This window comes from Triticum aestivum, chromosome 1B, assembly GCF_018294505.1.
Source record: "Triticum aestivum cultivar Chinese Spring chromosome 1B, IWGSC CS RefSeq v2.1, whole genome shotgun sequence".
In the NCBI taxonomy this organism is placed as follows: Eukaryota; Viridiplantae; Streptophyta; class Magnoliopsida; order Poales; family Poaceae; genus Triticum; species Triticum aestivum.
In genome coordinates this window covers 6806844-6830639 of record NC_057795.1, presented here as the reverse complement: position 1 = coordinate 6830639, position 23796 = coordinate 6806844, and the positions used below count along the sequence as shown (strand labels likewise).

The 23796-nt window shown below is 43.9% G+C and overlaps 1 protein-coding gene across 1 annotated transcript; it reads right to left on the bottom strand.

Moving 5' to 3' along the window:
• Positions 1–15146: 15146 nt before the first annotated feature.
• LOC123075509 (uncharacterized) lies at positions 15147–21609 on the bottom strand. The gene is made up of 5 exons (XM_044498105.1): positions 21293–21609; positions 16807–17238; positions 16686–16722; positions 16454–16580; positions 15147–15455 (listed from the first exon to the last, which is right to left on the bottom strand). Exons 1-5 carry the CDS (start codon positions 21607–21609, stop codon positions 15382–15384), a joined length of 987 nt encoding a protein of 328 aa, XP_044354040.1. The 3' UTR covers positions 15147–15381.
• Positions 21610–23796: the final 2187 nt, after the last annotated feature.

The following is a 23796-nucleotide window of genomic DNA, read 5'->3' as shown; positions in this document are numbered from 1 at the left end:
TTGGAGCCGCCGCCGGCGCTGGCCAGCCTCCCCACCGATGTGCGCGCCGGGTCGCCGCTCCCGCTACCGCAGCCGAGCATAGCAGCAGCGGCGGAGCCCCAGCCGCCACCACGTTCCTCCTGCTATCCGGTAAGTCCGCCCAGGACCAGCAGCTCCTCGCCTACGCCGCCGGCGAGATCTCTCTGGCGGAGGAGGGCGGGGGCGAGCTTGCCGTCTCCCTCGCGCTCGACGCCAGCGGGGACGTGGGCTACGATGTGGCCGCCTACATGGGCGCGCTCCAGGCGCGGCGCTTTGGGAGGTGGATGCGTTGGTCGCCGCGGATGGCATCCACACACGACCTCGTGATACAGTGAGTGCAAGATTTTGTTCTTTTGAGTCTCGCTCCATCAGAAAAAGTAATAAACGATGAATTTCCTCTTGAAATCGCTCAAATTGGGCTTACTCTTTGCTTCCCCTCTGTCTATAGGAACTTCGCCAAACTTCCGGTGGGCGTCATGTGCGCCACATACATGCAGTTCAAAGGCAGAGTTGTGTCAAATATGTATGCCAATTGGTTCTTGTTTTTGTTGTCTCTTTTAGTGTGTATCTCTGATGATTTTTCAATCTCGGTGATCAATGTCTGTCACTTTGGTGGGTAGATGAATTGTGCTGTTCTGTTTGTTGTATGTTCAGTTGATGATTCACTTGACATATCCACAAGGTACAGTATGTGTGATCCAACCACACGTCGCATAGTTGAATTCCGAAGAAATTAGCTTGATTACCTGCAGTCCATCTAATTCTCATCTAATGCTGATTAGTTTAAGCGAGTCAACACATAGGACGGAAAGACCCTTTTATAGTTTTCTCAAGTGGAGTGCACCGTGTGCGGGGGCATATCTCTGTTCCTTTGTATGGTTGTTTAACAATTTGTGAAATGCTTGTAGTATGATAATCTAGATAGTGGGGATATGTTACAGAAAGTGTTGTGCCTGGCCTCACATGTACATGATTTGGTTTATCATTAAGTGCTCTCTTTCCCACTAAATTTCACAGCTGCCATCTGAAAAAAACAAATCCACATTTACCTGATTTCAAGTTCTTATGGACCTTATGGTAAAGTATTTAAGTAATTTTAGTCGGCTCAAAAGGCTCCAAGCTTCTTTGTCTATCATTTCCTATTCAAAACTGACAACAGAACTTTGTGAAGCCTTTCAGTTTGTCTTTGTTTCAGTTACTTTACCATTCGGTCTTGATGCCTGAACTATGTGAACATTGTCAGCTTAGTAAAATGGTATGAACTTGTGTGCCATACACATAGCAGGTCGAAAAACTTCCATTGTATTTGCATATACTGCTTGTGGCACAATTTTCTGAAAACATGTTGGTGGTCATTGGTCAACAAAAGTTTTCAGCATTCGGCACAGTGTTAATATTCTTGAATTTATTGTGCTTCTAGAATTATAGATTTCCGAATAATTAGATGGTCAGCTATGCAATATAATATTCCCATAGTATTGAAATCTTTTGTTCTGCAAATAGTCCTTCAGCAAATGGTGCTTACACTCAATATGGAATACTCCAAATCCATAAGAGCAGGCTATATCTGATATTTTCTCCATACAGAGTCGACATCGACTTGATTTATATATTCCGCTACTTGTCAATATGATGGCCCGTTGTAAATAAATGAGGCCTGGCCATCACTTATACTTGGGAACTACTTTTCAGCGATAGCTGTATTGACTAAGGTACTATTTTTCTTTCTTAAAGATTGATTTCTTCAGTGGTGTGTGTTTTACTTTACAGTTTTGATAAGATTCCATTTTCAACACACTTTTTTTCTTGATAGGGAACTACGGTGGGCTTATGCCTACTGAACTATATTCGAAACTATCAGAGCGTATAGCAGATTAGAGCAGATTACAGCAGCCTTAAAGGTAAAATGATCTGAACTTTTTTTTCCACAATACACAGGTAGTACATAGTAATAGCCCTCTTAATAATTCCTATATGAAAGTATGATCTAAAAATTTTGTTGAGTTGTTTTTGCACCAGATTGTTGGCCATTAACGGTTAACCATGGCATACATTCACCTCACAACACTTGTTGGCGAAAACATGTGCTATAGCACCAAAGAAGTTGAGGTCAAATTAATGAGGTGATAGCTAAACTCCTTAAACTGGATATATTTGTGTTTTGTTTGCTTTAAGTATATAGACATATATTCCTTGATCAAAACTCATTCAAATTTTACATTTACCTGCCCTCCACAGAACCAAAGGTTCACGAGGCCTTTGTTGCTCTAATGCTTCTTCGATGACCATCTCGCCGTTCCCCCTTGCAGATAGATATGGCCGCATAAATTGCACCGATGGATCCACTCCCTCGCTAGGTCGAACCTACCCCGCACCAGCCTCAAGCACGTGAGACACTGTTACCTTGTGTTCTAACTGGTTACCACAATCAAATCCATTTTTGCCCAGTTAAACTAGTTAGCTCATTTTGTTGATAATTGAGTTGCACTGGTAATATATACTGAACTGTCTTTGGCATTCTGTATTACAATATATTCTAATTGTCAGGATTTTTGCTGGTGTAGATTTTAGGGACATTAATGTAGTGCTAATGCCTTCCGTGCAGGTTATTCAGTCAACGCATATTCTGTCTTTTGGCATGTGTATGCTTGCTCTTGTGCTCATGTTGTAATCGTGACCTGTAATTAGTCCATGATCCTTGTGTGACCAGAAGTTGGGCATAACTGCATTGTTACTGAGAAGATGTGAATATTAACTTAGGGATCGGAGCTGAAGCTATAGACGATAGCAAAGATATGAAATTTGTGCTCTGTCTTATGTTAGCAACTATATTGATGTAACTTCACATCTTGCCCCCGTATTGGGCAGATGCTTCAGAATGGAGTCACTCCTATGTGTACTGCCGCTGTAATCACACAACATGAATTTTCCGTTTTTGTGATCAGAAATTTTGCCAAGAAACTTGTTGGATTAATTACGATTTTGTCCTATTTACTACTAGCATTTACTCTTATCTCTCAACGTATTCTTGCCCCTATCTAGGATAGTCGGAAGAAGAGAGCTTCGACTGGGAAACAACGTGTTGAAGCAATACCTCTTGTTGAACCGCCCAAAACCAAAGAAGCCTCTTAGATTGCGAGAGGCCTGTTGTGTTTAGTAAGAAACTTGGCGTAAAATATCCAAAATATCAGGAACACTATGTATCGCCGAAGTATGGGCTGGGCTACACGTTGGGCGATTGTGTTGAGCCTAACTACTCACTCCAGACTGTGGGCCTCTGTTCCAACCGCATATATTATTTTTTCTGATCCTCAAAAAAAACATCTATCCTTTTTCTGTTACTCAAAAAACAATCTATCATTTTTATCAACAACAAAAAAAATCTATCATTTTCCTCAAAGATTACTCTCAAGAAAAGAAAAATCCCTCACAGAAAGGAAAAACATCATGCGCTCAAACAAAAACATCAACCACTCTCACTTCCCTTACAACAACAAATAATCTACCCATCTCGCCCAGAGAGATCGGGAACCGAAAGCCGTAAGACAACAGAAACACTAGCCTAAGAAGGCCAACAAACATAATATAATGGAGCGTTTTCCTTTCTTCATACAGATCTTCTCCTCCTAGTCAACTGTGTCTCCTTCTTCCTCAAGGTGTATCTGCTGTAAGCGCACCTTGCATCCACCTCAGATCCTGGCAAATCACTGGCGGCAACTTTCATCATATCGTGATAACAGTATTCTCTTTAAAAATTATGTCTTCCTTGAATTACTTACCAAGTTAATTGTGGATGTCAAAATTAATCGCATGACTCGGTACCACTCTTCTCTACAAGAAGTTACACCTCACATGATATGCAAGGAACCATTTGGACCACAGAAATTCCACAATATTTTTGTTGCATTTCACAAGAAACCATTGATTTTGTATAGAAAAAAAGTACATTGTTTCATTGCCATTTCTATACAACATTAGTCAGGTCAAAATACGAATACCTCCCACTGCCAATTATTTGGAAAAATACACTGAATATTGATTGACCTTAGAAAAATGAAAGAAGCAATAAGAAAGCTCTGACTTACTACTGTTGTTGCATGAGCAGGAAAAGTAGTCTTCTTTTCAGAAAGAAATCAGAACTATATACTAGAATGCAAAATATCATAAGCATGGAAACTGCACATTATCGTCAAGGCGGAGAAGTGGAAATTTTTGATCAAATGCGTTTATCAATCTGTAGATATGCAAGCAAGTAAGCGAGCGGGTGTTTGAGGTATCTTTGTGTGATAGAACAAGTTCATGTCCATCCATTAGTCTTAATATCATCTTCACGATGCGGGGCTCATGCCGGATACAAAGATTGCTTAATAATTTTATAATTAGGTGCACACGTTTTTATTACCTGCAAATAAAAGCGTACCAATGATCAGATTTATATTATTATTTTTCTTTGCAACTTAAGCATATCTATTCTACCATAACTGCAATAGACAAACATCAGAGTGCCCACAAAGTAAAAACCGAAGGTGTAAACATAACTGCTTTCAACCTTGAGTAAAAGTAGCATTTCTCTCTCCATGTTCCACTCTCTACCGACTTCTCCTACACCGTGAAAGCTCTGATGAGGGACGTGGATGCAAAGTCATGTGCAGGAGAACATGGCAGATTCGATGATGCTGAGGACTAGTGTTTTCAGTGCAACCTTCATTCAGACTTGGTACATTATCATAAAATTTATCGTAACTAAGCAACTGTTGCATGCAGATGTTTTCCCAAGAGCTACCAAGATCACTGCAGCTCTCAACTCTAGTACCACCACTGTAGTCCCCATCAAATGGCAATCCAACTTCAAGTGGACAAAGCAAGAAATGACATCGCCAGTGGTTTTTAGCTCCTTTTCCCTTGACCCCCTTAACTCTCATCTTTTTGTTTTCCTCCAATATTTTAGATGTTCTGAAGCTAAGGACGTAAACAAATCTGAACTCATATCACACCCTTTAACATCACAGGGCAACGAAAGTATATATAGGACTTCTACGCATCTGTGATCTATTCAACTCTTCTTATAAAACAAATATATTGTGAGCATGTGATTTATCAACTAGGAATCGTTTATCATGACATTTTAGCATGTGACTAGACTGCAAAATGGTGTAATAGTACCATTCTACTTGCATTCTTAGTTTCCCATATCTTGTCGATAACGAAGTGAAGGGAAATATAGTGCGTGGGAGGGAACCCACACCAAATAAATCGGACGTGTCCATAAATGAGTGAGTGGTGGAACGACAATAGCATTTGCAAACATGCTAATCCCAAATGGTATTAACTAACCAATCTTTGGAGAACTTATTATGCATGTTACGCTATTTTAAGTCATACCTACCATCACCTTTTTTTTAGATGATTGGCAAAAAAACAGGGAGTTCTCCAAAACCATTGCATCATTTGAAAGAGTTGCGTGAAACGAAAATTGACACGACTTAAGCTTTTGGGCCGCATTTGAGAAAGAAACCTAGAAGAGAACATTGCAGAAAGTGAGGCATAAATTGGGAATTATTAATAGTAAGTGACTGTTGATGTACAAATTAATGCACATTAGTTCTGAATAAATAAACTATTATTTCTGCGCTTCAATGTTTTTTTTCTCTTGGAAGAGGCAGCAGTCTTAACATCCTCACAAAAATGGCCTCAGGGAAAAGAAGGTATTTACACCATATGTTACACAAAATTTTGTAAATAAAAATAGCACATGAGCCCGGGCTGCAGAAATACACATCCTCACAGTTCTGGAATGATGTCACGAAGAGAAACAAAAAGCTTGTTTTTGACAATAATTTATTTAATGGAAAGAGTACATGAGCCTTGGGTGCCCTAAATGTAAGTTAATTCGGGAGTCTTACCGTCATCTTCACAAGGATAGGGACTCTTGGATATCAAAACACCCTTAGAGTGCTTAACAAGGTTATAATTAGGAGGAGACATTTTTTTATTACCTTCATCAAGTTTATCTACTTTTCCTGCAACTAAATATCTAGTCTACCATAACTGCAGCATCAAACATCAGAATGCACACAGAATGATAATTAATTAAAGAAGTAAGAGGGTCCCTTTTTAATAATGACATTTAAAATATCCTTCTTTCACCAATTTGCGCCTACATCAATTGTTTCCAGTGCTGACAATAATTTGGAAGAAGGGGAAGAGCAGAAGAAGAGGGAAAGATGCAGAACAGAGTAGGTAAGAATTCAGGTAATTCACATTTAATCGATACGTTATAGGGATGGCACTTGGCCCTTTTATACTTACAAGTAGGACCCTCGAGTCTATATACCCAGTGCACTAGATGATCTTCTTACTGCTCACTCATCCATCAACTCTCTCTAGCTGACGGGCCTTCATAGGCCGTATCCCAGTCCTCCTCGCCCGACATACTCCGCCGGATTGGGATATGATTGACCTGTGTGCACATGGTTGAGGGCACATGCGTTACACGAGCATTGCTCAAGGGTCTCCTCAAAGTTGTTGTTCTCCACATTGGCATGCCTACAAGACACAGTTAGATCTTTGGCAACCTCTCATGTGCCTGGAGGTGTACTCGTTGTATGGTGGGTGTTCTTCCAAGAGCTACAAAGGTCACTACGGCTCCTAGTTCGTGTTCCATCGGCATGCCATGTAGAGTGGTAATCCTAACTGAGGAAGGTACGACAATGCAACTGGTATTCAGCTCTTTTTCCCTTCATCTCTTTAACTCTCACATTTTTGTTTTCCTCCAATATTTTAGATGCAAATAAGCTAAAGACGCAAGGGAAAATAAGGTTTCATATCACACTCATTTTCTTATCCTAAAGCAGGGGTATATATATAAGAATTGTACACATCTTTAATCTTTGTTAGCTCTTCTTATGAAACAAATATATTGTGAGCATGGGATATGTGTGGAGAATGCCATTCACGTATCGTTTATCATGACATTTTTATCATGTGAGTAGACTGCAGAATGATATGATCACTCTACTTGCATGTTCAGTTTCCAATCTCTTTCCATGGAAATATCAAGGGAACTCACAATAAAGAATGTAACACAATTTCTAAATGAGTCTGTGGTTGAACGTCAAATGCGCATTTCCAAACAGGCTAATCCTTAATGATCCAAGAAACCAACCTTCAAGGAATGGTGTAATGAAACTTTCTGAGATTCCAAAACATAACCCATATCGGCTTGACATAAACTTGATTAGTGTTTTGTCAAAAAAAACTGAGATCTATGCCACCACCATACCATCACCATGTCATTGTTGCAATGTGCTCACCATCATCCGCTCTATATCCATAACCCTCCCCCATCGTACCTGAGCACGACGATTGGGTGCACCCAAAAATATCACTGCATAAGCGTAACTGATATTTCGGTCGATGAAAAAACGTCCCAAAAATACGCTCGACTCAGCTGCACAAAGGGACAATGCAAAAGAAAGGTGACAAGGTAAAGGTAAAGCACCACTAGATAAACCACTAGCAGATCCAACAGCCATGAAATTCCAACTAGCAAGTCCAACAGCCATAACAGCAAATGCTACCAGTAAGTTTATCTGCTTCAAGAAAAGTTACAGCTTACACTGTTCACAGGAGACAATCCATTTGGTATAGAAAATCTCCCGGTGGTTCATGACCATTTCTATACAATATTAATCAGATGAAAAACCAGAATCCCTAGAGAGAGAGAGAGAGAGAGAGAGAGAGAGAGAGAGAGAGAGAGAGAGAGAGAGAGAGAGAAAAGCAGAAATACACCCTGCTGACTGACCCTAAAGAATGCATGAAGTAATAATGCATAGCTATGAGTACTTCTGCTGCAGTAGAGTTCGACATGGGTAGCCTCTCCACACCCCCACTCACATATATTGATATATACATATTTACAGATGGACAAGGCAACCATCCTAGCCGATGCAAAGCAGCAATCAGCAATTTTAGGGTATGTTCATAAGGGGCTAAATCTGTCAGGTGCCCACAGAGGACAAATGTTGCCGGCGGCGCAAGCGGCTAAGTTTTGTGATACATTCTTAAGGGGGATAAGTCTGTTAATACAGATTCGAAAGGGGCTAATTAATTATTCAAAGAATTCCAAAGCAACCATCCGCCTCATAGCTATTGCAAGGGAACTGTAGCAAGATACACATCACTGATTGGCTGAAAACAACCTCTGAAGCAGCTCATGGCAGAGGATTGGCCGAAATGGAGCCCGTAGATCTGCATTCATGCTTAGGGCTGGTGATTCATGGTGGGTGAGAAGTTTCACCGGTTGTGCATTTTGACTTCCGTTCCAATCTTTCTAGTGGAATGGATAACAGTTTTGTACATGGCAACACATGGTTTCTGTACATGGCAACACATGTCCCCATAATGCCTTTCTCAATGGTTTGTTTAGTCACATCTATAATACTTAAATAGTTCATCCCCACTAACCTATTTCTCTTGACATGCAGCTTATCCACATCAGGAATAACCATGCAGCCATCCACCCCAGCTAATCTGCCACTTCATCAACTTTTTCTTTTATTTTTTCTATCCTCTCAGCCATCGCATGTTTTCCCCCCGAGAGGTTTCCCATCGCACGTTTCGTCTTCCCCACGCACGTGACCTCTTTTCTTAATGCAGTGCCACCTCTGCTTCCCAATTGCAACCTCATGCCTTCTCCCCCACTTCATCTTCTCCAAATTTATTAAATCGTGGCAGTGGAAGGGATGCATCTCTTTATTTAGCCATCAATCGATCACATCAGAGCTATGAGGTGGAGAGGTCAAGGTCCAGACTGGTGCCGAGGTGGAACGCCGGCTCACAGGAGTAGCAACCTCCTCAGTGGTTATGGTCGATCTGTGGGCGTCGCTGCTCGTAGCCATGGATTCGTCTTCCCACCAATGACAGCATCAGGCCACACCCCACCGCAGACTGCACCTTCCTCGATCCAGGTACATTGGTGAGAGATCTTAGCATGTGCGTGTTGGGGAACGTAGCAGAAATTCAAAATTTTCCTACGTGTCACCAAGATCTATCTATGGAGAGACCAGCAACGAGTAGAAAGAGAGTGCATCTACATACCCTTGTAGATCGCTAAGCGGAAGCGTTCAAGTGAACGGGGTTGATGGAGTCGTACTCGTCGTGATTCAAATCACCGATGATCCTAGTGCCGAACGGACGGCACCTTCGCGTTCAACACACGTACAGCCCGGTGACGTCTCCCACGCCTTGATCCAGCAAGGAGGGAGGGAGAGGTTGAGGAAGACTCCATCCAACAGCAGCACAACGGCGTGGTGGTGGTGGAGGAGCGTGGCAATCCAGCAGGGCTTCGCCAAGCACCATGGGAGAGGAGGAGTAGGGAGAGAGGTAGGGCTGTGCCAGAACTTCGTGTATAGCTCCCATGCGCCTCCCCACTATATATAGGGGTGGAGGGGCTGGTTTCTTGCCCTCCAAGTCCATTGGGGCATTGGCCAAGGTGGGAGGAAAGAAATCCCATCATTTCCTTCCCCACCGATTGTTATCCCCCCTTTTTAGGGATCTTGATCTTATCCCTTCGGGATATGATCTTATTCCTTCTGAGGGGGGGATCTTGGTGCGCCTTGACCAGGGGTGTGGGGCCTTTCCCCCACTACTCACGTTCATGTGGGTCCCCCCATGCAGGTGGGCCCCACTCCGGAACCTTCTAGAACCTTCCCGGTACAATACCGAAAAATCCCGAACATTTTCCGGTGGCCAAAATAGGACTTCCCATATATAAATCTTTACCTCCGGACCATTCCGGAACTCCTCGTGACGTCCGGGATCTCATCCGGGACTCCGAACAACATTCGGTAACCACATACAAACTTCCTTTATAACCCTAGCGTCATCGAACCTTAAGTGTGTAGACCCTACGGGTTCGGGAGACATGTAGACATGACCGAGACGTTCTCCGGTCAATAACCAACAGCGGGATCTGGATACCCATGTTGGCTCCCACATGCTTCTCGATGTTGTCATCGGATGAACCACGATGTCGAGGATTCGATCAAACCCTGTATACAATTCCCTTTGTCAATCGGTACGTTACTTGCCCGAGACTCGATCGTCGGTATCCCAATACCTTGTTCAGTCTCGTTACCGGCAAGTCACTTTACTCGTACCGTAATGCATGATCTCGTGGCCATCACTTTGGGATATGATCTTATTCCTTCTGAGGGGGGGATCTTGGTGCGCCTTGACCAGGGGTGTGGGGCCTTGCCCCCACTACCCACGTCCATGTGGGTCCCCCATGCAGGTGGGCCCCACTCCGGAACCTTCTAGAACCTTCCCTGTACAATACCGAAAAATCCCGAACATTTTCCGGTGGCCAAAATAGGACTTCCCATATATAAATCTTTACCTCCGGACCATTCCAGAACTCCTCGTGACGTCCGGGATCTCATCCGGGACTTAGAACAACATTCGGTAACCACATACAAACTTCCTTTATAACCCTAGCGTCATCGAACCTTAAGTGTGTAGACCCTACGGGTTCGGGAGACATGTAGACATGACCGAGACGTTCTCCGGTCAATAACCAACAGCGGGATCTGGATACCCATGATGGCTCCCACATGTTCCACGATGATCTCATCGGATGAACCACGATGTCAAGGACTTAATCAATCCCGTATTCAATTCCCTTTGTCTATCGGTATGTTACTTGCCCGAGATTCGATCGTCGGTATCCAATACCTTGTTCAATCTCGTTACCGGCAAGTCACTTTACTCGTTCCGTAACACATCATCCGTGATCAACTCCTTGGTCACATTGCGCATATGATGATGTCCTACCGAGTGGGCCCAGAGATACCTCTCCGTTTACACGGAGTGACAAATCCCAGTCTCGATCCGCATAAAACAATAGATACTTTCGGAGATACCTGTAGTGCACCTTTATAGTCACCCAGTTACGTTGTGACGTTTGATACACCCAAAGCACTCCTACGGTATCCAGGAGTTACACGCTCTCATGGTCGAAGGAAGAGATACTTGACATTGGCAAAGCTCTAGCAAATGAACTACACGATCTTTTGTGCTAGTCTTAGGATTGGGTCTTGTCCATCACATCATTCTCCTAATGATGTGATCCCGTTATCAACGACATCCAATGTCCATAGCCAGGAAACCATGACTATCTGTTGATCACAACGAGCTAGTCAACTAGAGGCTCACTAGGGACATATTGTGGTCTATGTATTCACACGTGTATTACGATTTCCGGATAATACAGTTATAGCATGAATAAGAGACAATTATCATGAACAAGGAAATATAATAATAATACTTTTATTATTGCCTCTAGGGCATATTTCCAACAGTGCGCCCCCCCCCCTACTCCCACCGGTGACAGCATCAGGCCACACCCCGCCGCACACTGCACACACACCATATCCCGCCTTACGTGGCGAAAACAAAGCGGAATTGTCATGTCGAATAATCCCAGCGGACAACCATGCCAACACCCGCGATCGCTGGAAGCACGACAAGGAGAGGGATGACTCCTGCCATCGTCAGATTCTGAAGTGAGGAGTTGTGCCAACCCCTTTTGCAACCGAGCTTAGCCGGCCTTGCTCCCTTCCCGAGCTTCCAAATTTCGCTTCAATGCAGCCCAAAGAAAAGGTGAGAAATATATGAGATTTTGTTCTACTGCATCATTGGAAGATTTCATCCAAAATCTGCCGGGTGTTGTAAAATTGTGAGCATCCAGTATTTGATAAGGTGAGAATATTGTACTCTGTTTTTCTGAAGATGTTGTGTTCAGAAATTTTGCCATGGTATTCTGGACACAGTCCTCACTGTTGCAGTTCAATTAGAAACAAGCAACTAATTGTGTTTGCTTAATTCTTGGTTAATCACAACAATAACCTACAAAGCAAATAATTTTATTACCATGGTTTTGACGTCTTATCAGCTGATTGCTGTTTTAGAGGATGATGACAGGGAGACAACGGTGATAGCAAAATAATTCTTAGGATAATATAGCGGAAGGACCAAAGAATCAAGTACAGTAGAAAGGTAATGTTGTATACTTCATGCTCTTATGGAGAAAACACGTTGACTGATTGATTCATCTATTCGTCAAGCCGTCATAGTTTCATTCAGTTTGATGTGCACACTTACAGTTCAGGATATAGCGATTTTATACTATAGATTTTGATCAACAAGAATTCGTGTTATCTGTAGCAATTGCAGTGCTCATGTATCACATAATATAAATCGAGTCGGAGCTGCTGGAATTCTACATTTTAATAGAATATTTCATATTTGTTCTGGTTTTCTTCTTCCCATTAGGCAAAATTAGCATATGCATGTATGGCCTTATATTAACTATCTTACCATAATTTATTGCACCTTTCTTTGGTAGAAATCCATGACGTTCGATTCATGGCACATATGAACATCCATGTACTTCAAACAATTGGGTTATCATGTATATCCTGAAGATGCATCTATATCCCTGTTTTCCACCATGGATGGTTAAACACTGAGAAGTTATATTGTGACATATAATAATGTAAGGATTTTCTGTAACCTGAAGCCCTATTACTGGATTAGCTTCGAGAGGTACACTGTTATCAACTTTGAAGCCCTCTTAATTACAGAAATTACGTTATGTACTTTTGTTAAGCATGTTTTCCGTTCACTTCTATAAAATATTTATTAACTTGACTTGACATATATGTTCTTTCAGGAGGGAGGAAGGTTTAGATGTTCTGTCTTGAGAATGTTAGTTGCACCCACATGGCTGTCGTGTATTAGTATCTCAGTTCACTGTCTTCTAATAATGATGGTTGCAAATTATTAGCAATCTCAAGTGCTAATAGTAGAATTCATTCGTGGGTGCCATTCAGCTGCTAAGACGATATTGCTTTTACTCTGAGGGTGTCGAAGTCACTACGTGCAAAAGATTTGTAGGTAGTTGTGTGCGAGAGTGTCTATAATTTGCTCGCATTCTTCTACAGTGTCACTTAATGTTGTAACCTGAAAGTGCACATAATTTATCGCTTCATGTTGTGTTTGTTTTTCATCTTGCATTCTGTTTGTCCTTCTCAAGTTATTCATGTTATCAAGATATTGGCTTATTTGAGTCTAAGCAGAAAGAAGCTGGCTGGCCAAGTTCATTCTTGATTAAACTGTTATACTATTGAGCCAAAACATGATAGGCAAGAAGCGATTTAGGGGCAGTGATTTTATGTTCGGATTTCGTTCACATGTATTTCAGGAGGGAAATTGCGCAACAAGAAATCCACCGCTAGTACTTTGAGCTTCGTAAAGAGTCAAAATTGTCGATAGTTCAGGAGCTGTATTTTAGTTTTGATTGCACAGAAAGCAACCTACTCAATATTGCCAAAATTATCACATTCATACTTTGATGCAATATCTAAAAATTATCAGTCATACATCCCACAACAATATCCCGCAGCAACGCGCGGGGTATCATTTAGTTCGCCCAAAGTAGCATCCCACTAGGCACTCACAACAAACAACCACTACCAGAAACGGAAATATTTCTGTGAGCCCAAAACCGACAGGAAAATAGGGGAAACCGATAGGGAAATGTTTTCCAGTCGGCCGGCCGTCAGGATTAGCCGTCAGGCATAGCTTGACAGGGAAACTAATATATGCCTGTCGGTCGGCCGACAGGACCTTAATTCCTGTCGGTTTTCTTTCTTTCCTGACGGATTTGGCCCGACAGGGATAAGCGGGCATCAGGTTTAGCAAATCAGTGCAGTGGTCTACTCCTGTCAGGCATTACCGTCAGGAAAAATAAGAAAACAATAAACAAAAAAAATAGTACTCCTAATGGTTTTCCACATGGTTGTTCCACTCAAAATATTCAAAGCATAGACACATCAATAGTTTACATTAATCACAGAGTTGCGAATTCACATAACTTCTGATCAAATTGCATAGAAGTTATATACAGGGATCAATGGTCAACAAAAACAGAGACCAAAGACACTGGTGCATCAACCAAATATTCAAAATTCGAGACCTCATTTTGTACAAGGTTCTGCTACAGCTTTGGTTGCAAGATGTTCTCCAAGGATACCCTGCACTGGACATGATTGAACTTGTAAAATGTGCAAGTGTCAATGATTTGCTACAGTAAGATAACAAGTAACAGGAATAATACCTATTTCTTCAAGATGTTCTTCAATTTTGCTACAATAACCTATTTCTTATCTCAGTTTCAGGAATACTACCTATTTTTTTCAAAATGTTCTTAAGTTTTGCTACAATAACCTATTTGTTATTTCAGTTTCTCACATTAGCATGGGTATAATACCTAAGTTGTTGTTTTTTTCAACTGAACTTAATGAATTTGACAAAATAATTGAGTGATTTGTTCTAGAACCCTATATAAAATTTGATACAAACATAACTGAAAAAAATCAATTATACTAAAAACTTGAGCATGCGCTTCTAGGTTAATATGACATGACTATCTACAACAGCTTGAGTACATAAGTTATTAGAGGTTTCTTGTGTGCCTAGGGTGTTTCCTTCTTAATACAAATGCCACACGGGCTAGTCCCTATTTTTCTGGTTTGCCGCATTAGAGGTTTCTTGCAAGTCAAGCTCAAATTACAGTATCAATCAGTTATTTGATTTCAAAATAATATGGTACAGTTTCTTGCCTTGATAGATAACCTCATGTTATTGTTGAAAGCTCTCTGTCTTTGTCTTCATGATGTTCCTTGTGCCTGCCATGCTACCGCTCCATGCTTTCTAAATCCCAACATAATGAAAGAGAATGAAACCAAAAGGTTGGACAAACAAAACGAGAGAACAATTTATTGTGGTACTGGAAAAGATCCCAACAAAATATAAAGAGTGGCTACGTTCAAACTAAACCGACATAGCAGCTACTTGCTCAACCCAGATATCATGATCTTGAGGACACATGACATATGATGGTCATATACAGGAGACAACTTGACAACAAAGTATTCATGATAATACTTCGGAGAAGATGATGAAAACAAAAGTAAGAGACCATACCTCTACTAGAGTAAGGGCTCTTACATCTCTTTTAGATCACGAATCTTGTTTTTTGCTCCAAATCTAGATGAACTACAAACAAGAAAAAACAGATCTCAAATAGGTGTTGGCCAACATTTAATTTCTAGTTTGAAGACATACACCATCAAAATATGGAAGGGATTAAGTATACACATTTGAGATTTGCAGAATAATTGCTAAGCTCTTCATCATTGCCACACACTACAATCGATAATACTAAGAAACCAAAGCATCATCGAATTATTTGATTTTTCTACAGTAGAGAATAGTACCTCTTCTTCATTTGGAAGAATATTATACAATTTCTTCTTTCCAAGTGATAACCTCGACTTTTTGCTGCAACCTCTTTGTTGCACTAATGATGTTCCCTGTACATTGAATGTAACTCATGTTTTTGTATTGGATAGACAAGTTAGAGAACAAACTGTTATTTTACTGGATAACAAGAGAATTAAAGATCGGAAGAAGGAAATATAATGGAAAATAAAATTCAGATTGAACCAACATAGTAGCTATTGCTGAACACAGGTAAAAACCATATCTTGATAAAGAGCCATAGCAAAGCTTAGATCTCTTATAGTTCCTGAATGTTCAGCTTTGCTCGATCTAGATGAACTAAAAACTAGGAAAATCAGACCTCAAATCATTGTCATCAATATACAATTTTTAGGTTCAGGGGCATACATCAACAATGTTTGGAAGTTGTATTTTAGCATTTCCCTTTTACCAAGCCAACTATACTTCAAAGTTTCATATAAGTTTGCCAAAGTTGCATTACATAGTGTGCGACTAGTGAGGCTGGCACTTACAAATAATATGGATGCTGACAAGTATAAATTCACATATGAAAGTATAATAAGAAATAAAATTTCTCACAGTCCGAGCATTTAACACTGGTGCGTGTGACACAATGGTAGCCACTCCTGTGATGTTTACCATTACAGTAAGTAAATGAGTATGACCAAACATATAGAAAAGTTCAGATGGTGCTATGAGCTGCCTTAATACTGATGTGATACAAAGGCAGCCACTCCTTTGATGATTTACAATTTTCAACTAGAACGAAAATTGTGCAGTACCACAATCTAGTACTCTCTATAAGGCGCTGTAGTATGCCATTCCTCTCATGACGCTGGTCCCGTACAAACTAGCAATGGTCTGTACTAGCTAGTAGTGATTATCACAGGATTAGGAGCTGTTTCATGTACAAATATCAACATAAATTTCAGTCTTTATCTCCTAATTCAGTAGTTTACAAGCGTGATCTTGTGATTCTCCTGGTGAAAGATGCTGCTCAATCCACAAGTTTATTTCTCAGTCAAGTACTTGGCACTGCTACTACAACACTGAAAAATTAGATTTTTACCTTCTCTCGGCTCATCTTGATTTAGTACTCCATGAGGGCGGGTAGCAATCAAAGGGAGGCTGCGTCGCCGGTGAAGGTGTACTCCTTCGCCGACTAGAGAGGAAAATAAATTGAATTCCCTATGCACCTGTTGTCCGAACATAAGACAAAAGCAGTGTACGCACAGAACTTGCTAATGCACGGTGAAAATAAATTATGTTCCTGCTGATGCCTTTGTCAAGATGGTACTTACTACATAGTCCTTGAGAACAAATTGACCAAGCCAAATCCTATATGAAATAGTATGAAAGAGAAACAATTGGAAATATTAGCACCCAACTAAATTGGAGTACTAGTTAATTAGCAAGAGAAACCTGTACGCGCGCCGATTTACAGTTTGGAGGAGATGGCACCGTGCGGAGACCTGGCGGGGAACGGTGCCGGAGATGGAGAGAGCGATGGCCAACAAGCCACCAACGGGCTGGTGTAGGGGAGACTGTGCAGAGGGTCGGAGCAGGCGGTAGACGGCGCATGACGGCGACGATGTGAAGGAGCACATGTCAGATCTGAAAGGACGGAGGAGTGAGAGGCGGAGGCTATGGTAGAGGCGGCGGTCGGATGGGGGCGAGGCAGAGCTCCGCTGTGGGTGGGTGGGAGGGGGGGGGGGGGCGCTCAGGTGAGCTCGGGGCGTCGTGGACCGGTGGTCGGCCGGCGCTGGGAGGTCGGAGGCGATGAGATCTGGGGGCACAAGGTGGGTTCGGGAGATTTGTGGCTGAGGATTTGCCTTATCCAGAGAGCCGAGCGGCCTGATAAGGTGCGAAAAGCAGCGGTAAGTGGCGAAAAATTCGCGCCGCGGTAGCGTTTTTGGCGGTGGGCCGCGCGCGCCACGTTCTTAATTTCTCTATGGGCTTCGGACTTACAGGGATAGAAATTTTACTGTGAGTGGGCTGCGGGCCCGACAGGAAAAATATTTGGCCCACAGTAAAATTTCAGTTTCTGGTAGTGAACAAAACTAAGATAAAGATATAATCACATCTACAATTTTACTTACAAGGTGTTAAGAGACTGATGATGACAAGGTGTTAAGAGACTGATCAGATCTCTTTTGTCAAAATGAAATGCACTTTTTGAACATGATTTAAGACTTCTCCCAACAACTTCCTCTGGCAGACAAGTGAATCTATATATCATTTAGTCCCCTAATAAAGGAAAACGAAAATTATGCCCAAGAATTCGAATCTAGCTTGACAAGAGACTCAGTATCATGTGGTTGCGGGAGGTTCTACCGGAGGGCTCTTGCAAAACATCATATCAGCAGCTCAGCAAAAAGTAAAGAGGTCGAGGCCTATGCCCACGCCTCCCGTTGTCCGCATGACCACAGTAGTCGGGATTGCATGAGCTCCTTTATTTCAATAGATTAATTAATAACCATACCATATATATATATTATAAGAGTGATTTCATCTCCAAAGGACAAGTGCCTAACTTTTGCAAGTGTAGAAGTGGATTCAAGGACGAGCAGAAACTACTTACACATAGAGCTACTATAGGAAAGCCTATGTAATAATGTAAGCTTCCATGCCCATGTGACTAGCTTCTTGTCATCTTTCTATTTTTGTCCCTTGTACATATGTACCCATTTTTTAATACAAGATATAAATACATGCAATGGAATGCTACTGTATTCCAGTAAAAAAACTCTAAGAGCTCCGGATGTAATCTGCATGGATGAATTTATCTCCGCCACCTCCTCTTCTACCTCAACATTCCCCTCCTTCCGCTACCGCTCACAATCAACTATGCTCCTACTGCATGAAAGCTATGGAGCCATCTCATATGAGATGTGTTGCTCTGCTCTACAGAGAAGTCAAGTGCAGCAGATTGGATGATGCCGAGGATCAGAGTGGCCATTGCCAGCTTTAGACTTGGTACATGACCAGAAAATCCACCAAAATTAAGCAGTGTGCATAAAGAGGGTATGGTAGGTGTTCTCCTAAGAGCTAATAAGGTCACAGTGTCTCCCAATTCCAGTACTATTAGTATTGTGGCTTTCGAATGTAAGGGCGACTTCTATGCAGGTGGACAAAGGAAGACAACATTATTGGTGGTTTTCAGCCCGTTTTCCCTTCAAGTTTTTGTTTTCCTCCAGTATCTTAGATGGACTGAAGATGAAAAAATAGGTAAGCAAATCTGAATTCATATCACGCTCTATATAAGACCTGGACACATCTCTATTCTCTAATCTTCGTTGGCTCTTCCTATGAAACAAATATGTTGTAAGCATGGGATATGTGTGTTGAGAGGGTCATTCATGAATCGTTTATCGTTTTGTCATGCGAATAGACTCCAGAATGATGTGACCTTCCTACATGCATGTTTAGTTTTTGATCTCCTGCCAAAAGCAACGGGAAGAGAGATCTATTGTGTTTAGTTGGAAGGAACTCACGTCAAAAGAATGAAGAGGAAGTTACTAAATGAGTGAGTGGTTGAACGGCAGTTGCGTTTCCAAAGAGGTTAATCTTGCATGATCCAAAGTAAGTAGCCTTCATGTAGTAGAACTTAATATCTATGGTGTTTTCCTATATCAGTTTTTCTTTATGCTCCAATTAGATCTGCTCTTGCGAGGCAAAAAAAGATGTTTACTCCATCTTCTACACCAATTTTTGTAAATAAGAGGTTACAGCTCACATAATATGCATAACCCAGTACCACTTTACTGTGAAAGCACACCAATTTGATTGTATTGGTGAAGAAAAAAATTCCATTGTTTCATCACCATTACTATACAACATTAATCAGATCAAAACCAGAATATACCTGACAAGACAAAAATATGAGTAGAAATACACGGAGTACTGTTTGACCTTAAAGAATGCAGTAAGCATTCAATAAGATAGCTCTGACTTGCAACTTTTGCTGCTTGAGCAGGAAAAGTAGTGTTCTTTCAGCACGAAGCCGAAACTGCTGGAATGCAAGGAAGTAAAAAATGATCCATATGTGTTATCTCAATCTGTTGATATACGAGCAAGTAAGCCCGCGGGCGTGTGAGCTGTTAGAGTTATATTAGTGATGTCTTTTGGCCTTTTGCATTCTAGTCTCTTAGCATCCTCTTGTAGCCTTTTGGTATATTCGTGTACTAATAATACTAAGTTGCATTTCATAACATGGTATAAGAGCCCAGGTAGTTTTTTTGTCGCACGTGCAGCTTGTGCTCGACCGCCGCTGTCGCTTCCGGCTGCCGTCTGTTCTTCTGGCCGCTTCAGGCTGTCCGTTCTTCTGCTGCTACTCAAGGTCGCGACCCTCCTCCTGCCCACGACTAGAACCACCGCACTGCACCATCTCCCCCTATTCCACCACCTCCACCGCCGCCCCACCACCAACCGTCCCGGCTGCCCACGACCCGAGGAGCACCGGCCCCTGGCGCCATGCGCGGTTGACGGCCTGGTTCAGGCGCCCTTTCTTCTCCTATAAAATTAACTTGCACATATTCATTTTTCAGGTAACTTACCAATAGCAAATGCACATGGGGTCCAACACTGCAGTATTTTCCTTCGGTACATGAATGGCTTAGCTTCGAATTTTCTCCGTACATGGTTAAAACAGCTGTTCAATGCTAGAATGGGTGACCATATAAAGCCACCATATATATGGTAGTTCAGACCTACCAGTGTTTAAATACAACAGCCAGTTGTTTGACATGAGAAAAATCTCTAAACTCTGGGAGAAGGGAAGAGGGGAGCATGTTTCCCTCATGCGCCGGGGAAAGAAAACACGGTACGCGGGCGTGCCAGTGTACCGTAGTACAAAAAGAAAAAGATACGGGAAACGAGAATTTCATTTATCTCGTTGTAGAAGCAAATTTACAAGATCCCATAAAAAAAGTGCGCTTCGTGGCCTACTAGCGCGGCCAGCTTGACTGTGACGATTGCGGTCTCCTGGTTCCCAGGGCCTCGGAAGGCTCCTGTTTAATTACTCCCGCGGGCTGCTCCGCGAGATACCTCCGATTAAGCCGTATTGTCATCTTCACATCGTGTTCTACATGCATGATGATGGTGGTGTGTGTGCGGCGGCAACGCCCGTGTCCTCGTCGTACACACGCCACAAGTAGCGTGACCTTTGCGGAGGCCTTATTCGCCCTCGCCGTCGTGCCTCGTCGGTCTTGGCGGCGTGGATGAACTTGTTGAGATTGCATGGGCCCTGCTTGGCTCAGACTTCTTGACGACCTAGCGGCCTCGTTAGGGTATGCAAGGGGTATGCCTCGCGGGAGTAAGTTGTTTAGGAGACCGGCGTCGGTGTAAAACCGTCGCACGCTCCCATCGTCATGGCTGGTGTGGTTGGTGCCTCGCCTCTCGGCGGTCTGCCAAGACAAGAGCACCGCCTCATGGGGCCGTGGACACGTGGAGTCGTAGAGGCCGCGCTGCCTTAGGCGGGTGCTACACCAAAGGGTGGCATGTACGCCAGCGACACCATGAACCTGTACGCCGCCAAGGATCTGTCTGCCATGGTGGGTGCGTCTTGTTTGATTGGACGCCAAGTCTATGGTAGTTTGTTTTTGTTAAGGGCGCCGCCTGGCGAGCTCGCGGAGAGATGACATCGTAGAGGTTGCGTCGCCTTGTCTCAGTTAGACGCCATATTCGATGGTCTGCCAAGACCATGGCGCTTCTTAACTTGTTCGTCGTGGACCTGTGCGTCATAGCGTGCGCGTCGTGACCTGTTTGCCGAGGACATGTAGGCCGCCATGGTAGAGTACCGGAATTAATGGCTGGGTTGTGTCATTGGCGAGTTCCATGTCGTCGTCTTCCGTAGCACCACCGTGATGAAGTGGGCGCGAGTGATGATGCCGATCTCTGCGCCACCGACCTCAATGTCACCAGCTTGACAACATCGAATGTGGGCGGCATCGTGGCGTGCTCCATGATGTCGTCCATAGAGGCGCCGTCTTGACGATGTCGACGGTGGGCGGCATCTTGGCGAGCTCCGTGTCGTCGTCGTTCACGGCGGTGGCTCGACGGAAGGCGGCGTCTTGCCGTGCTCCGTGTCTTCGTCCGTAGCACCGGCTTCATGGAAGACACGAAGGGCGTGACACTGAGCACCGGATCTCCGTCTTGAGTGACGCCGCTCCGTATCGCCATCCTCCATGATGCCAACTTGACGATGTCAATGACGAGCGGCGTCATGGCGGGCTAGGTCAGGTGGCTCCATCTTCGGCTGCATCCGACATGGTGAAGTGGATGGTGGCGTGACGGCCTGCTCCGCATCATTGGTTTCTGCGGCGTCCGGCGCCGTGAAGAGTCTGAGACTCGTGCGTCATCTGCCGGCCGGCATGATAGCTTGTGAACGTAGCCGGCGGTGCGATGCATCGTTGGTAACTCCGACAGGCAATCGTCATCTTCCGAGGTGGCATCCCGTCCGAGCATCGCTGAGAGGGAGTGAGAGGGAGAGACAACAAGGTTATGTTGTGGTTTTACCTGAGGAAAGGCGAGCTTGATCTCTGTGGCCTCATGGTCGTCCAGCCCGTCCGCCGTCGCCGCGAGCCCGGCCTTCGTTCTCCTTTTCCTAGCTTGCTGTGGTAGATGGGTGTCGCCTGTCTTCTAGTGCTCCGTCGCTGTAAGCGCCTCTGCCGGATGCGATCGACCTTCCTCCCACAATCTGTTCTTGTTGGATGCGTCTGGCTGGCCTTGTGGGTGCGGCGCACCCCTTCACGTCTCCTGCTGCGTGCCTCCGTACGTCAGTTTATTCTCTGGTAGGATCTTGCTAGACCTGTTACATGAAACAGAGAAAGGGTAGAGGAGGTATGCATTGCCATGTGATGCCCGCCTTTATGGACATCTTGAGGGTCTTCATGGCTGTCATCGGTGCCGGCAGCGCCGCGACCTCCAAGACCTTCTCCACTCGGTGAGTCGTTCGCCCCCTCCGGGTGCCTCCTCCGGGGGACGCATCTTCGAGCAAGGACAGGTGGCGTTGCCGCGCGCCGCGGCTGTCCTCTCGCCGGTCTAGTGTACACCCACCATGGGGAGCGAGGCCGCCGTAAATGCCGCCGCCGTGGGCGCGTCACTCTTGCCTCCTTCCCTTCTCTTCGTGCCTTTTCTTTTCATATAGCACCTGATAGATGAAAGACATACTAACACATAAATTTAGACGGTGGTGCTTGGTCTACTCCCGTTTCTTCGGGCCAGTTCTTTTGGCAGTTTAAAAAATAAGCCGCCTCCTCCCCAGCTTTTTTCATAAGCCGCATCTCTTATTCATTGGGGCTTCTAAACTACTTATGAAATAACTAATTTAGAAGTCATAAAATTTTTTGAGGACGGCTTATTTTTTAAGCTGGGAAGAGGCAGCTTATTTTTTAAGCCGTCCAAAAGAACTGTCCCTTCATCTCCTCGCGCGCATGCATGCTCGCCATGGGCAGGCCGCCGCCATGGCCGGCGTCTCGTGTGCCATCACATCTGGTGCATGGTTTGCGACCGCGCGGCCCGTGGGAACGCGGTCGCCTCCTGGGTGGCGTTCCTTCTGGATCACTCCCGGTGCCTCCTGGTGCGTGGTCACCCTCCTTAGCAGTTTGTGCCTTGCTGCCTGACCTTTCTGCAAAATATCTGACAATATATAGAAAAAGAAAGATTATTGTAACGCCGCTGTCGTTGCGTCCCTCTCGACGCACACACCGCTGCCATGGGTGCGTCCTCCGAATCAACGAGGCCCTGACATCACGGACACATCCCTCGTCTCATTGGCGCATGTGCTCTTCTTCCGCCGTCTCCTTCTTGGTCTCCTCAGGTACAGGCGCCGCCGGCCGCCTTCAGGTGTGTGCTGCTTGCAACCGGCGCGCTTCAAGTCCTACCGAGGGCGCCTAGGTATCACTGTGTGCGTTGGTCCCTCTCTGGCCGTGCCTCTCCCCACTTGCGAATGGCCTTGTGCCCGTGTATTTATGGTTGGTCGCGCTGGACGCGTAGCTAGGGCCACGGCCGTTCGGCTGTTGCCGTTTTTCTTGGAATGGATATGCCTGGCGTATGTTGATTCTCCTTCGTATACTTATCTCTTTGACTGTTTTTCTTGATGTGTACTCATGCAAAATGTGCGACTCTCCTGCCGTCTTGTTTTTTTTAGAAAATGAGGAGGGCCTTCGGCCTCTGCATCCGGGCGATGCATACGGCCACTTTATTAATTATTCTCACAAGACCTTACAAAGTTATACAACAGTAAGACTAAAGCCATCGTCTAAGCAACAACTGTCGCTACTTCTATCCAATTGATGAAGGGGCGCTGATAGTCTGGACCTAATACCAAACAGACATCGCAGCCAAACTTAAACATCTAAGACCTGAGGTCCCAACCAGGATGCCTGCCGGGTATGGGGCACCTACCAGTCT